We start from the raw sequence: 12,143 nt of genomic DNA on the forward strand, positions 1-12,143 counted from the left end.
CAGAGGAGAATTGCTGGACATGGATGGGTGGAGAGGGCAGGGGAGAGAGGACAGTTGCTAGACATGGATGGATGGAGGGGAGGACAGGAGAAATGCTGGACATAGATGGAGGTGAGGGAAGACAGGAAGCAGATGCACATGGATGGAGGAGAGAGGAGAGAGGAGAAATGCTGGACATAGATGGGAGGGGGGCAGGGGACAGAGGAAAATCACTGGATGTGGATGAGAGGGGAGGACAAGGGGGAAAAGAGAATCGCTGGACGTAGATGGGAGGGGAGAGCAGAGGAGAATTGCTGGACATGGATGGGTGGGGAGGGCCAGGGAGAGAAACTTCCGGAAACTCCTAAAGACTTACCTATTCAAAAAGGCATTCCCTAACGATCCAACCTAAATGCCTTAACCCCGCAACACAACAAGATATAAGTTCATACTGGACATAACCTAACCCTTCTTCCTTATAACCCCCAATGTGCCTCTCACACTTGATCATTACCCTGCCATTAACCTAACTTTGTATTTGTTCATACCGGTATTGGTGATCACCTCTACTGTACAATGTAAGCCACACTGAGCCTGCAAATAGGTGGGAAAATGTGGGATACAAATGTAACAAATAAATAAATAAAATAAAAGATGGATGGAGGGGAGGGGAGGGCAGGAGAAATGCTGGACATGGATGGAGGTGAGGGAAGACAGGAGGAGATGCACACGGATGGAGGAGAGGGGAGAGTTGAAATGCTGGATATGGATGGAGGGAAGGGAAGAGAGAGGACGTGAGATGAAGTGAGATGAACATGGATGGAAGGGAGGAGAGAGAGGAGAAATGCTGGACATGCATGGAGGAGAGGGAAGAGAGAGGAAGTAGATGCATCCTGAGAGAAGATGGAGATGCATATGGATGGAGGGGAGGGAAGAAAGAGGAAGGAGATGCATACTGATGGAGATGAGGGAAAGGAAAATAGGAGAAAAACTGCACATGGCTGGAGAAAATAGGCAAAAGTTGGATCCACTCTATACCTCCTCCAGTCAAGTCCGTAGAGGACCCAGCTTTTACCTAAGGATGTAGGGCAACAAATGAAGAAGAAAGGAGGAAAGTAAAGAAATAAATGGAAAGGAAGCACTGGAAGTGGAGTTAAGGGAGCAGATAGAGAGCAGCAGAATCAGAGACTGGGACCAACATGATCAGAAAAACAAAGTCACAAGACAACAAAGGTAGAGAAAATCATTTTATTTTCATTTTAGTGTTTGGAATATGTCCAATTTGAGAATTTACATATGCTGTCTTATTTTACAATGTATAGCAATGTTCTGTTTTTCTGGTATTGTGCTGCATGCAGAATCTGTATGCTAATTTGTTTTGTGTCATTTGGGTATACTGTAACAGCTTACAGAAATTATTTATAATGAAAAAAAGTTATTTTTCTTCTCCTGTACTGGTGAAATATTTTCAATGATTACTGTTTATATGCGCCATGGCTGGTAAAAGGGTGTGGCTAAATGTGCCAACATTGCCCAGTTCAGCACACTATTTGGGCCAAGTTCATACAAAGTTAATTGTGTTCAGTGGAAAATAAATGTTAGCTCAGGCTGCTTGCTATCTGAATATTCAATCACTGTTTCATTATTGCTACCGAGTATTACATATTAAGGGGATTCATTTTAATTCATTTATCTAGTCCTTACATGCACATGGTTTTGCTTTTTAAACCCACAAGTTTCCTAGTATAGAATTTTTCATGTTTGAATTAGTTTTTGTATACAAGTTTTGCTTGTTTTGTCTTTATTTGAAATAAAAGAAAATGTTTAAAAATATCTTGTCAACAAGGGGCGGGGCAGGACTGGGGGGCCCCAGCGAACTGGTCTGTACAGGGCTCCACAATTGCTAAGACCAGCCCTGCCCTCTGACTTAGTGGTAAGGTCTCACGCATTAATCGGGTGGTAATCATCAGCATGCGTACACTGCCGATTACCGCCCAATTTGCACCACGTGGTATAAAATAGACAATATTTTCTGCCGTGTGTTTGGTACGTGCATCAAAAATAGAATCACTGCCCAGGGCATGCGCGCCTTAGTATAAGCGCCCCTAAGAGTGAAAAAATGAGAACAAGTGGTTGAAGAAGAGGGAAACTAATGAGGACAAAGGAGGAGACTGAGAAAGACACTTGAGACAGGGAGGGAAGGTCGAGGGAAATTGCTGGAGACTGATTTACATTTGGGTTTAATTTAATCACTCACTCCATTCAGTCCAAAACTGAATTGTTACAGTCAGGTACAGTAAGCATATCCCTGCGCAAGACAATCTAAATTTGTACCAAAGACAATGGAGAGTTAAGGAGCGTCAGTGGAAGAAGTGAGATTTGAATCCTTGCTTCCTTGGTTCACAGTTCACTGCTCTAACTACTGAGAGGACGAAAGCAAGAAAGACTGGGTATGGACAGCATGTGAGGGCTTCAGAGGAGTTGGATTGGTTGGAACCTAGGCCACAGCAATAGCTTCATCATAGGTGCATTAAGGACCTGATTCATTAAGCTCATTTTCCCCGTAGAATGAGAAAACAGCTTAGTAAGTCAGACTTCAAGTTACTATGACAGTCCTTTAACCTCCACTTCCACCCACCTGCTCTTTCAATCTAGGCAAAGCTGACAAAAAGAATGAGAGGGGTCTCAACTTCTGGCTTCTAGCTTTTTGGGGTAGTGACTAGATCAAAAAAATGTATTAAGGCTGAGGAGAAGTAGCCTAATGGTTGCTCTGAAGTAGGTTCACCTGGCTTGCCATCAAACCCATCTCCCCCCACAAAGAGAATAAAATCCCCACCAGAGCAGTTCTTATTCATTGATTTTGTAAAGGAAATGGCTGAAGCAATTCTATTTGAGATGGAGGAAGACCCTCAAGTAGGTTGTGACAAAGCCAATTCACAGACTCCTAAAGGATTCGCAGCTGAGAATATAAGGCCTATATTGGGACTGGTGATTTTTAACAAATTTATAAATTATCTGGCAAGGGGAATGATAAGTGAAGTGATCAAATCTGCAGGTGACTCAAAATTATTCAAAGTTGTTAAATCGCATGCAGGCTGTGAGAAATTACAGGAGGACCCTGGAAGGCTAGAAGCCTGGGCATCCAAATGGCAGATTAAATTTAATGTAGTCAAGTGCAAAGTTTCCAAATGAATTCATCTTTTGATATATCGCCAATTGATAAGTACCTTCTCGGCAATGCACATTGGAAAAAATAACCCAAATTATAGCTAAATGATGCTGGGATCAACAATAGGGGTCACTACCAAGCAAAAGGATTTTAGTGCCATTGTGGACAATACATTGAAGTCTACTCAGTGTGCAGCAGTGACCAAAAAAGCAACCCTGATCAAGCAGCACAGTGTCACTCTTAAGACCCTCTCTAAGCCCACTTCTGACCCGGGCTCCTCTTCTAGGAAGTAACAGATTGGAAGGCAAGGAGATCCTATTACTCTTAAAAGTGTAGGCATCCTCCTCCTTTCTACTCTTCCTAATCTGGACAAGGATCACACTCTCAATCCCAAGAGCAGAGGGCCCAAAAGATCCAACAGCTTCTTTAAGAACATAGCCAGCATTCTCTTTTACTCCTTCTCTTACTCTCAGCCGGTGACATCAATCCCAATCCTGGCCCCCCTCACCAACTAGTATCCCAACTCTACAGATCTTACCGCGACCTCTCTAACCTCATCTCTATTTCTCTACTCCCCTCCTCTTCTCTGCCCTTCTCTTGCGCCCTATGGAATGCCCGCTCTATCTGTAACAAACTCGCCTATATTCAGGACCTCTTTATCTCGCGTCACCTCCATCTGCTCGCCATAACAGAAACCTGGCTCTGCCCTGATGACTCTGCTTCAGTCGCAGCCCTGTGCCATGGCGGTTATCTATTTTCACATACTCCTCGCCCTGCTGGCCGTGGGGGCGGTGTTGGACTACTTCTCTCTCCCTCCTCCAGATTTCAACCCCTTCTTCCACCTCAATCTCACTGTTTTTCCTCCTTTGAAGTCCACTCTATCCGCCTTTTCTCTCCTCTGCCTCTTCGAATAGCGGTCATTTATCGTCCCCCTGATAAGTCCCTTTCATCCTTTCTCAGTGACTTTGACGCCTGGCTTGTCTTCTTCCATGATCCTTCCTCCCCCTCTCTCATCCTTGGTGACTTTAATATTCCTGCTAATGATCCTTCCAACTCTTATATTTCCAAGTTACTCGCTTTAACGTCCTACTTTAATCTCCAACTATGCTCCACCTCCCCCACTCATCAAAATGGTCACTGTCTTGATCTCATCTTCTCCTCCAACTGTTCACCCTCTAGTTTCCTTGCCTCTGATCTTCCCTCCTCTGATCACCATCTTATAACTTTCACACTTAAATCTCCTCCCTCCCAGTCCCGTCCTATCTTATCAAATTTATCTAGGAATCTTCACGATATTGACCCTTCATCTCTATCCTCCCATGTTTCAAACCTCCTCTCTACTATGGCACCATCCACGTCTGTCAACGAGGCTGTTTCTTCTTACAACAATACTCTATCCTCTGCCTTAGACACTCTTGCACCTTTGATGACCCGCCCTGTAAGGCGTACAAAACCCCAACCTTGGCTGACTTCTAATATCCGCTACCTACGTTCCTGTACCTGCTCCGCCGAACGCCTCTGGCGGAAATCTTGGGCCCTTGCTGATTTCTTACACTTTAAGTTCATGCTGACCTCCTTCCAATCTGCTCTTTTACGTGCCAAACAGGATTATTATATCTAACTGACCAACTCTCTTGGCTCTAATCCTCGACTTCTCTTCACCACATTGAACTCTCTCCTCAAGGTGCCCCCTCCCCCAACTCCCCCTTCATTATCTCCTCAGACCCTTGCTGAATTCTTTCACAACAAGGTTGAAAAGATAAACCTTGCTTTCTCTACCTCACCACCTCTCCCTCCACTAGTCCGTTCCCCTCTCTCTCCTTCCCCTCATTCCCTTTCCTCCTTTCCTGAAGTTACTATTGAGGAAACTACACTTCTCCTTTCTTCTTCAAAATGTACCACCTGTTCCTCTGATCCCATTCCCACCCACCTTCTTAATGCCATCTCTCCTGCTCTTATTCCTTTTATCTGTCACATTTTCAACCTCTCACTTTCCACTGCGACTGTCCCTGCTGCCTTTAAACATGCTGTGGTCACACCTCTCCTTAAGAAGCCTTCACTCGACCCTACTTGTCCCTCTAATTACCGACCCATCTCCCTCCTTTCTTTTCTCTCCAAATTACTTGAGCGTGCTGTTCTCCACCGCTGTCTTGATTTTCTCTCCTCACATGCTATTCTTGACCCACTACAATCTGGTTTTCGCCCTCTCCACTCAACCGAAACTGCGCTTACTAAAGTCTCCAATGACCTATTACTGGCTAAATCCAGAGGTCAATATTCCATCCTCATTCTTCTTGATCTTTCTGCTGCTTTTGACACTGTCGATCACAGCATACTTCTCGATACCCTGTCCTCACTTGGATTCCAGGGCTCTGTCCTTTCCTGGTTCTCTTCCTACCTCTCCCTCCGCACCTTTAGTGTTCACTCTGGTGGATCCTCTTCTACTTCTATCCCTCTGCCTGTCGGCGTACCTCAGGGTTCTGTTCTTGGTCCCCTCCTCTTTTCTATCTACACTTCTTCCCTTGGTTCATTAATCTCATCCCATGGCTTTTCCTATCATCTCTATGCTGATGACTCCCAAATCTACCTTTCTACCCCTGATATCTCACCTTGCATCCAAACCAAAATTTCAGTGTGCTTGTCTGACATTGCTGTCTGGATATCTCAACGCCACCTGAAATTAAATATGACCAAAACCGAGCTTCTCATTTTCCCCCCCAAACCCACCTCCCCGCTCCCCCCGTTTTCTATTTCTGTTGATGGCTCTCTCATTCTCCCTGTCTCCTCAGCTCGAAACCTTGGGGTCATCTTTGACTCTTCTCTCTCCTTCTCTGCTCATATCCAGCAGATTGCCAAGACCTGTCGTTTCTTTCTTTACAACATCCGTAAAATCCGCCCCTTTCTTTCCGAGCACTCTACCAAAACCCTCATCCACACCCTTGTCACCTGTCGTTTAGACTACTGCAATCTGCTTCTTGCTGGCCTCCCACTTAGTCACCTCTCCCCTCTCCAGTCAGTTCAAAACTCTGCTGCCCGTCTCATCTTCCGCCAGGGTCGCTTTACTCATACTACCCCTCTCCTCAAGACCCTTCACTGGCTCCCTATCCGTTTTCGCATCCTGTTCAAACTTCTTCTACTAACCTATAAATGTACTCACTCTGCTGCTCCCCGGTATCTCTCCACACTCGTCCTTCCCTACACCCCTTCCCGTGCACTCCGCTCCATGGATAAATCCTTCTTATCTGTTCCCTTCTCCACTACTGCCAACTCCAGACTTCGCGCCTTCTGTCTCGCTGCACCCTACGCCTGGAATAAACTTCCTGAGCTCCTACGTCTTGCCCCATCCTTGGCCACCTTTAAATCTAGACTGAAAGCCCACCTCTTTAACATTGCTTTTGACTCATAACCACTTGTAACCACTTGCCTCCACTTACCCTCCTCTCTTCCTTCCCGTTCACATTAATTGATTTGATTTGCTTACTTTATTTATTTTTTGTCTATTAGATTGTAAGCTCTTTGAGCAGGGACTGTCTTTCTTCTATGTTTGTGCAGCGCTGTGTATGCCTTGTAACGCTATAGAAATGCTAAATAGTAGTAGTAGTAGTAGCATTCCAGTATCCCTGCCGGACAACCTACCAGTAGGAGGGAGGCTACAATTATTTGCAAAACTGTTGGCTCCTTATGACCTCCAGTCAGTGGGTTCTGAAAATGGTCCATCTAAGATACCATCTGCATAGGAGCCAACTTTTCAAAATTATTGGGGGTGCTAAGCCCAGTGGAAATAATCCCTCCCTGGACACATACAAGGAATTTTCTCAATATTAGCACCCACAGAGTCGGCTCCTATGACCATCTGCATCTATTGGAAACTCCTCCAAACTGCCCACAGAGAGTATCTTGGACAAGCTCCCAACATCAGAAAATATCCACCAATGAGCTCTTCTCTCTTAGGTGAAAATGTGGTCAAACCGGTTCCACCCTGAGAAAGAGGGAAGGGATTTTACTCCAAGCATTTCCTGGTCATGAAAAAGATGGAAGGATTCTGTCCCTAAGGGCCATGAACAAGTCCCCAGTAAGAGAAAAAAATCAGGATGTTTTCCCTGGTCACCCTAATTCTTTTTCTTCAAAAGAGTGACTGTTCTTTTGACTTAAAGGACACCTTCACAGTAGGCTTGCTTTTCTGAAGTAGGCTGTGAAAACTGGAAGGCTGTTTATAGTTATTGTGTTGTTTTAGATTTTTTTAATTTGTAATTTTTCAATTTGTATTTTACATTTCTTATCTTTTCATTACTTTTTATTCTTTGATTTTTTTAGGGCTGCATTTCAATTAAAATGTATAATTTCAATTAATTTCATGATTAAAGGTATGTTATTTATTTATTTTTCTTCCACTGCAGCTCCTTGTGACTCTGGGTAATGGAGGGTTCAGTGACTTGCCCAGAGTCACAAGGAGCTGCAGTGGGAAGAAATAAATGAACACCATACCTTTAATTGTGCAACTAATCGCAATTAAACATTTAATTAAAATGCAGTCCTACTTCATAGAGATGTATCCCAGTCATAAGAGATATCTCAGATTCATCATTTTGTTTCTTGGTATAAGGAAAACCCCGTACCATTTGGCCTTGCATCAGCAACTCAGGTGTTTGCTTATTTATTTATTTAAAATATTTCTAATCTGCCTACCTGTCTAGGTGGAGTACAAACATACATATATAATCAATAAACAATCAATCAAAAAAGGAAGAAAATGTAAAAAAACAAATCATACAACCATTACAGATACTCTTAGCCAAAGGCCTGGCAAAACATTTATGTCTTCAGATTTTTCTTAAAAGACGAATCAAAATGCCTTGCAGTTGAAGCAGCATATCTATGTAGACTGGGAGTGCATGCGTTTTCCTATTTGGATGATTGACTGGTGAAGAGCACGTCTCAAGAAGAGGAAGAAAGATTGATGCACACAACCATCTGGGTGCTGGAGTTACTGGGTCCATTATAAAGTGTCCCTAGTCCCAATGAAGCTTATCACAATTGGAATTCCCTGGAGCTCTGCTAGATGCAACTCTGACGGAAGCCTTTCTACCACAGCAGAGGATTTAATTCAAAATTGTCAGCAAACATCAGCATGAAACCTGTTGGGAATGTTGCTCAATACCTGTGAACAGACCTGGAAGGTCTTCTTTTTGATGGCTGTGACTCCAGTGCAGAGTGAGTGAGCTCCAGGCTCTAGTAACTGATCCACCTTATGATAAATTCTTTAACAAGGTGGTTCTGCACACTCATCCCAAGTTTCTTCCTAAGATAGTGTTAGATTTCCAGCTTTAACCAGTCTGTCATCCTGCTAACAATTTTTTCTCAAGCCGCATGCCCACAAAGGTGAAGTTGCATTGCACCCATTGGATTGCAAGAGAGAGCTTTATCCTTCTGTTTGGAGCAGTCTACAGACCTTTGCAGCAGTGGCTCAGGCCCACCCAACAGTACCACATGTTTAGTGGTAACTGGTGGGAATCCCAAGCTCCGCCAGCTGAAGATTTCCCCCTGATGGTAACGAAAATGCTACTCTCCACAACACTGGCACCTGCGCATGCTCAGTTTCCAGTGCATTCCTGCTGCCAGGGTGGAAAGAAGCATTTTCCCAGTAGCTGAGATTTTTTTTTTTTTTTTTTGGGGGGGGGGGGGGGAGAACACACTTGGTGCCCACCCAATTCTTGCCTAGGCCCACCCAAAATCTGTTCTCTGGCTACGCCCCTGCTTTGCAGGTCCATCCAGCTTTTTGTTTCTTTTGACCCAGGAAGGGTAGAGGCTGCCATCGATAATCACATACTATATTTGTCTAGCAGACTGCATTTCCTTTGCGTATGCACTGAGAGGGTTGGTTCTTGAGGGTCATGCCACAGCTCACAATGTCAAGGTTTATGGTAGCGTTGGTAGCCCACTTAAGATCAGCCTTCCTGGAGGAAATTTTCAGTGCTGCGACATGGACATCTATTCCTACATTCACAGCCCATTACGTTTTGCAGAAGGTCTTCCAGTATGACAAGTAGGTTGGGCTAATCAGTCCTCTAGAATCTCTTCAGGGATCAGAATCCAACTCCACCCTCCTAGGTCCATTTTATTTTTTGTTCTGTGTTGCCTTCCAAAAAAAAAAAAAGTGAATATGATAATAAAAGGAAACTATTATTCCAAAAGCTAGTTCCCACCCAAAATCTGTTGTTGTCTGCCTGTTGCAGTGTCTTCTTCTTATTTTCTACAGAAGACCGGCAGTAGCTGGGGAGTTCCATGCTGTGAGGGCTTACAATCCTTATAGTCTTAAGAGAAAACCAAGTTGCTTACCTGTAGCAGGTGTTCTCCATGAACAGCAGGATACAAGTCCCCACATATGCACCTACCTCCTCAAGCTGCATGAATGGACTGAGAGGTCCTGCATAATAATGGCAGGTGGGGCATGGCAATGCATGCACGGTGGAGCAACTCAGAAGCTTCTGATACTTACTAGACTGGAGCAGGGCTGGCTTAACTATTAGGCAAGACTAAGTGGTTCATCAGGGCAGCAGCTTCTGGAGAAGGGGGCACTAAAAAGCTGTTTCAGATAAAGGAAAAAAAAAAAGTCCTAATAGCCACACTAATTCAAAGAACAACTGGCAAATAATTTTACCCATAAAGATGGTGGACAATTTTCAAATCGCTGGTTTACCCAGGTAAATTACTTTTGGATATTGTCTTTATTACTTGTATGTAGGTCTCTGTATATATATTTTAAAGTATGATGTCTAATTATGCATTTTTATAGTATTGCTGTAGGAAGATCATGTTTTTGAGTTTAATCACAACAACTTTGGGGCGGGGGCCTGAGAATTAATTGAATGGGGGGCTTAAGCTAAAGGTTGCCCAGGACATCCGATACTTTCCACCAGCCCTGGGCTGGAGAACCTTTCTTGCGTTGGATCTATCCCTGGCATCACCCAGGCTGTGAGGACTTTTATCCTGCTAGTCACAGAGAACACCTGCTGCAAATAAATATATTCGATTTTGATGATGGAATATTTGGGGGGAGGGGAGATGGTTCATTCCCACATCCGTGCAGAATGCAGCATTTGGCAATACCGGAAAGCCGCACATCCGTCCACATCACTCTCCAACAATTTTTAAACCCTGTTCCAAAAGGGAAATCACACCCCGTTCGCTTTAGCAACTGCCGAAGAAGAACTAACTCTTAACGGTCTACGCTGACTCTTCAGTTAAAATTTAACAACTTGCAAACCAAAGCAAAGAAAAGAATCGGAATACACATGATTCTTTTATATCTGAAACTTAGGCAAGCAATCCACACTGCCCGAGTGTAAAACAACGAAAATAAAATCAGACACAATGTTATCATGTGGCCATAAAGAAATAACATATTTCTCAATTTCTCTGACACCTTTAGACAGTCCAGCCCGATGATCAGACTAAAAAAGAAAACTCATTCGTTCTAATGAGCTATGCTAACATTCCCAATTGAATCTAAATTCACTGAAAAGAGTTCTTTTTGTTCTCTGCTGCTTACCTGGGCAAGCCTGTGCATAGTCGTGACAGCAGTCCCCGGTCACGGTGCAAGCCTGATCGCAGAAACAGGTGCCGTAGACCCTGCTGACTCTCCAGCCGCTGCTGGCACAGGTCGGGTCTCTGCCCTGGCAGCATCGGGCAACCTCAACGCATCCTCCTTCCACCCCCTGCCACAGGCTCAGCCCGTCCAGCAAGAGCAGCCAGAGCAGAGCGGGCAGCGCTGTCCCGCACATGGCACCCGCCTGGTCTCCTCCTCACTCTCCCCCCTCTGCTCGGCACTCACTGGGTCGTCAGCATTTTCCTCTCTGAGTCAGGACGGGACTGAGTCATCTATTGTTGAAGTTAAGCATGGCATGGAGATTGAATTATTGTTTAGTTGCTTTGCAGTCGTCGACCTCCACCCCCCCACCCCCCCCAAAAAAACAGCAACCACACACACAAAAATCTATCTATGCAGGCAAGCAGGAATTTCGGCAGGCGCCCCTGCGAATAGAGGAACAGAAAGGAGAGGATTTACTCCTGCTAAGACCGTGGGTTGTTTGCTATTTACTGCTGCTCTGGTTGGTCTCTGTGTTTCTCTGTTCGGCTTTCTCGGCCAGTTAAAGAAAGTGGGATCTGGGCGAGCATTAGTGCGCTGAATTGTCCCCATCCCGGTGCCTCCGAGGGCAGGACCAGGAATGTGAGAAGTTGGAACCGGTCCAGTGCAGGGCACGAAATCCAGTGCCGACTGAGGCAGGCGTTTTGTTAGGTGCTGATCAGTCTCGATTCTGTCTCTCTGTCAACACCCGCTCGAAACTTTCTGTGCTCAGGATCCCATTTTTAAATCAATTTAGCTGTTTTCCTTTATTCCCCCATTCCTGTACTTTTCTTTTTTTCTTCAATACTTCCACCTAGGTGAAACCTGCTGCATATAGTGAGGGAGAAGAGAAAGGCCGATCGAATTTTGGTTTTGGTTAGCTACGGTGCAGAAACGAGCCCTAAATCCTTTTTCTGCATGGTTCTGGTTCCAGCCGAAAATGGCCATGTGTTTTCAGTGGAAGCCGAATTTGTGTTTTGTCCCATTTGCCTCCCTCCTCCTTCCCACCCACGCCTCCCTTACCTGTAGACCCCACCCCACCCCCACCCCTGGTGGTCTAAGTGTGTAGTTGGGGCAGAAGTGATCCCCAATTACTCTTGCCCATTCCACTCTCAAAATGGCTATTGCAACTGAGGCATCATTCCTGTCCAGACTACACTACCAGCCCATCAGGAATTGTAGGGTGGGGGTGGGGGGAATGGCTACTTGTCTTTTTTAAATTGTTTTTGTATTGGGATTCCAAATAATGCAGTTATGATCTTGTGCAATAGTTTATATGGTTAACAGAGTGCTCCAAATAAATGCTTTTGATTCAACATTTTAGCAGCAATTAAGAGGGAGATGCACTAAAGTCCCTGGAAAGAACCGTTT

The 12,143-nt window shown here is 44.7% G+C and overlaps 1 protein-coding gene across 1 annotated transcript in view; it reads right to left on the reverse strand.

Moving 5' to 3' along the window:
* The window catches only part of SBSPON (somatomedin B and thrombospondin type 1 domain containing), a 38,843-nt gene extending 27,733 nt beyond the window's left edge, over positions 1-11,110 (reverse strand). The window contains exon 1 of the mRNA XM_030215532.1: positions 10,698-11,110. Within this exon, the coding sequence (XP_030071392.1) occupies positions 10,698-10,929 (232 nt within the window). The 5' untranslated portion in view covers positions 10,930-11,110. The remainder of the gene's footprint in view (positions 1-10,697) is intronic.
* Between the last annotated feature and the right edge of the window lie 1,033 nt (positions 11,111-12,143).

The sequence above is a fragment of the Microcaecilia unicolor genome, chromosome 1 (assembly GCF_901765095.1).
Source record: "Microcaecilia unicolor chromosome 1, aMicUni1.1, whole genome shotgun sequence".
NCBI classification, from domain to species: domain Eukaryota; kingdom Metazoa; phylum Chordata; class Amphibia; order Gymnophiona; family Siphonopidae; genus Microcaecilia; species Microcaecilia unicolor.